This window comes from Dufourea novaeangliae, unplaced genomic scaffold, assembly GCF_001272555.1.
Source record: "Dufourea novaeangliae isolate 0120121106 unplaced genomic scaffold, ASM127255v1 scaffold241, whole genome shotgun sequence".
NCBI lineage: Eukaryota > Metazoa > Arthropoda > Insecta > Hymenoptera > Halictidae > Dufourea > Dufourea novaeangliae.
The window spans coordinates 217,826-219,009 of record NW_015374117.1 but is presented as its reverse complement, the minus strand read 5'-3'; the positions used below and the strand labels follow the sequence as shown (position 1 = coordinate 219,009).

General features: G+C 38.2%; 1 protein-coding gene across 1 annotated transcript; it reads left to right on the top strand.

Moving 5' to 3' along the window:
- Nucleotides 1-6: 6 nt before the first annotated feature.
- On the top strand, nucleotides 7-751 carry LOC107191162 (chymotrypsin inhibitor-like). The gene is made up of 3 exons (XM_015580133.1): nucleotides 7-93; nucleotides 284-420; nucleotides 507-751. The coding sequence occupies exons 1-3, from the start codon at nucleotides 42-44 to the stop codon at nucleotides 618-620; spliced, it is 303 nt and encodes a 100-aa protein (XP_015435619.1). The 5' UTR covers nucleotides 7-41; the 3' UTR covers nucleotides 621-751.
- The last annotated feature ends 433 nt before the right edge of the window (nucleotides 752-1,184 follow it).

Genomic DNA, 1,184 nt, shown 5'->3' with positions numbered 1-1,184 from the left:
CGAAAAGGAAAAGAATCCCAAGAAGAATATAGGGAAGAACCATGTCTCGATTCGTGTTTGTATTCGTGCTCCTCGCTGTGGTTGTTGCTGCCCGTAAGTTTCTCTTAGAATTGATTCTGTAAGCTTGATTTAGCACCCGAACACCGTGGAAACGAAAGAGTAAAAGTTAATCTAAAACGGATGAAATAATACCTGTATTCTTGCATCTGTTTCTCTGAAGATTTTTAAATTCACTAGCTACTCGAGACTCTAACTGTTTCGATCGTAAAACTTTTTATTCCAGTCCCCGACGACGACAAGGACGAGAAAAAGCACAGAACCGACCTCCATAAATGTCCGCCGAACGAGGAATGGAGTCTTTGTGGAAAAATTTGCGAACCCAGATGCGATAATCCAACACCAAAAATATGTCCAAGAATAGTGAGTACCAGATACCGTGAACGTGATTCTATTATATCGACGCGTGTTTTTGCACCCATTTTACTGTATCGTCGTTTCGGTTCCAGGCGTGCAGTAAGAATATAGCTGCTTGTCGCTGCAAACCAGGACACCTTAGAAACGAGAAGAACAGATGTGTCAGACCCGAGAAATGTAAACGCCACTGCAAGGACCATGAATAAATATGTCGTCTGTGATAAATACATATCGATGACTAATAATAATTAATGATAATGTAATTCTTTCTACTAAATTTAAACACTTATGTCCATAGATTTTATTTGAGATGAATAAATACTTTCTGCTAGCATAATCTTTGGTTCTTTCTTATTTGAAATTATCAACACGATCTACAACATATCTACCAACGACGGTTTATCTCGATAAACACAGATGACATGTTGGTAACTCGAAGAAAGTCTCTAGTATAAAACTATGCCTAACGTAAACTAGCCATCTTGTCGAACGAATCTTCGATATCTCGTAGACAACAGTATCCCATATAAGGAATACAGGTACTACCAAAGTGTCAAATGGAATTTTGTCGAACAAACCGATCTTTGCTATCTCTTGAACAATATTCTCCCATACAAAGAACATATCACCGAAGTGTTGTTAAGTTAAGTTAAGTTCACATCTTGTGAAACAAATCTTCGATATCTCTTGGACAGAGCAGTGTTCCCATATAAAGAATATACCAAATTCTCACGACTAAGAAATTGCACAAACGTGCAAACTCCTGGCCG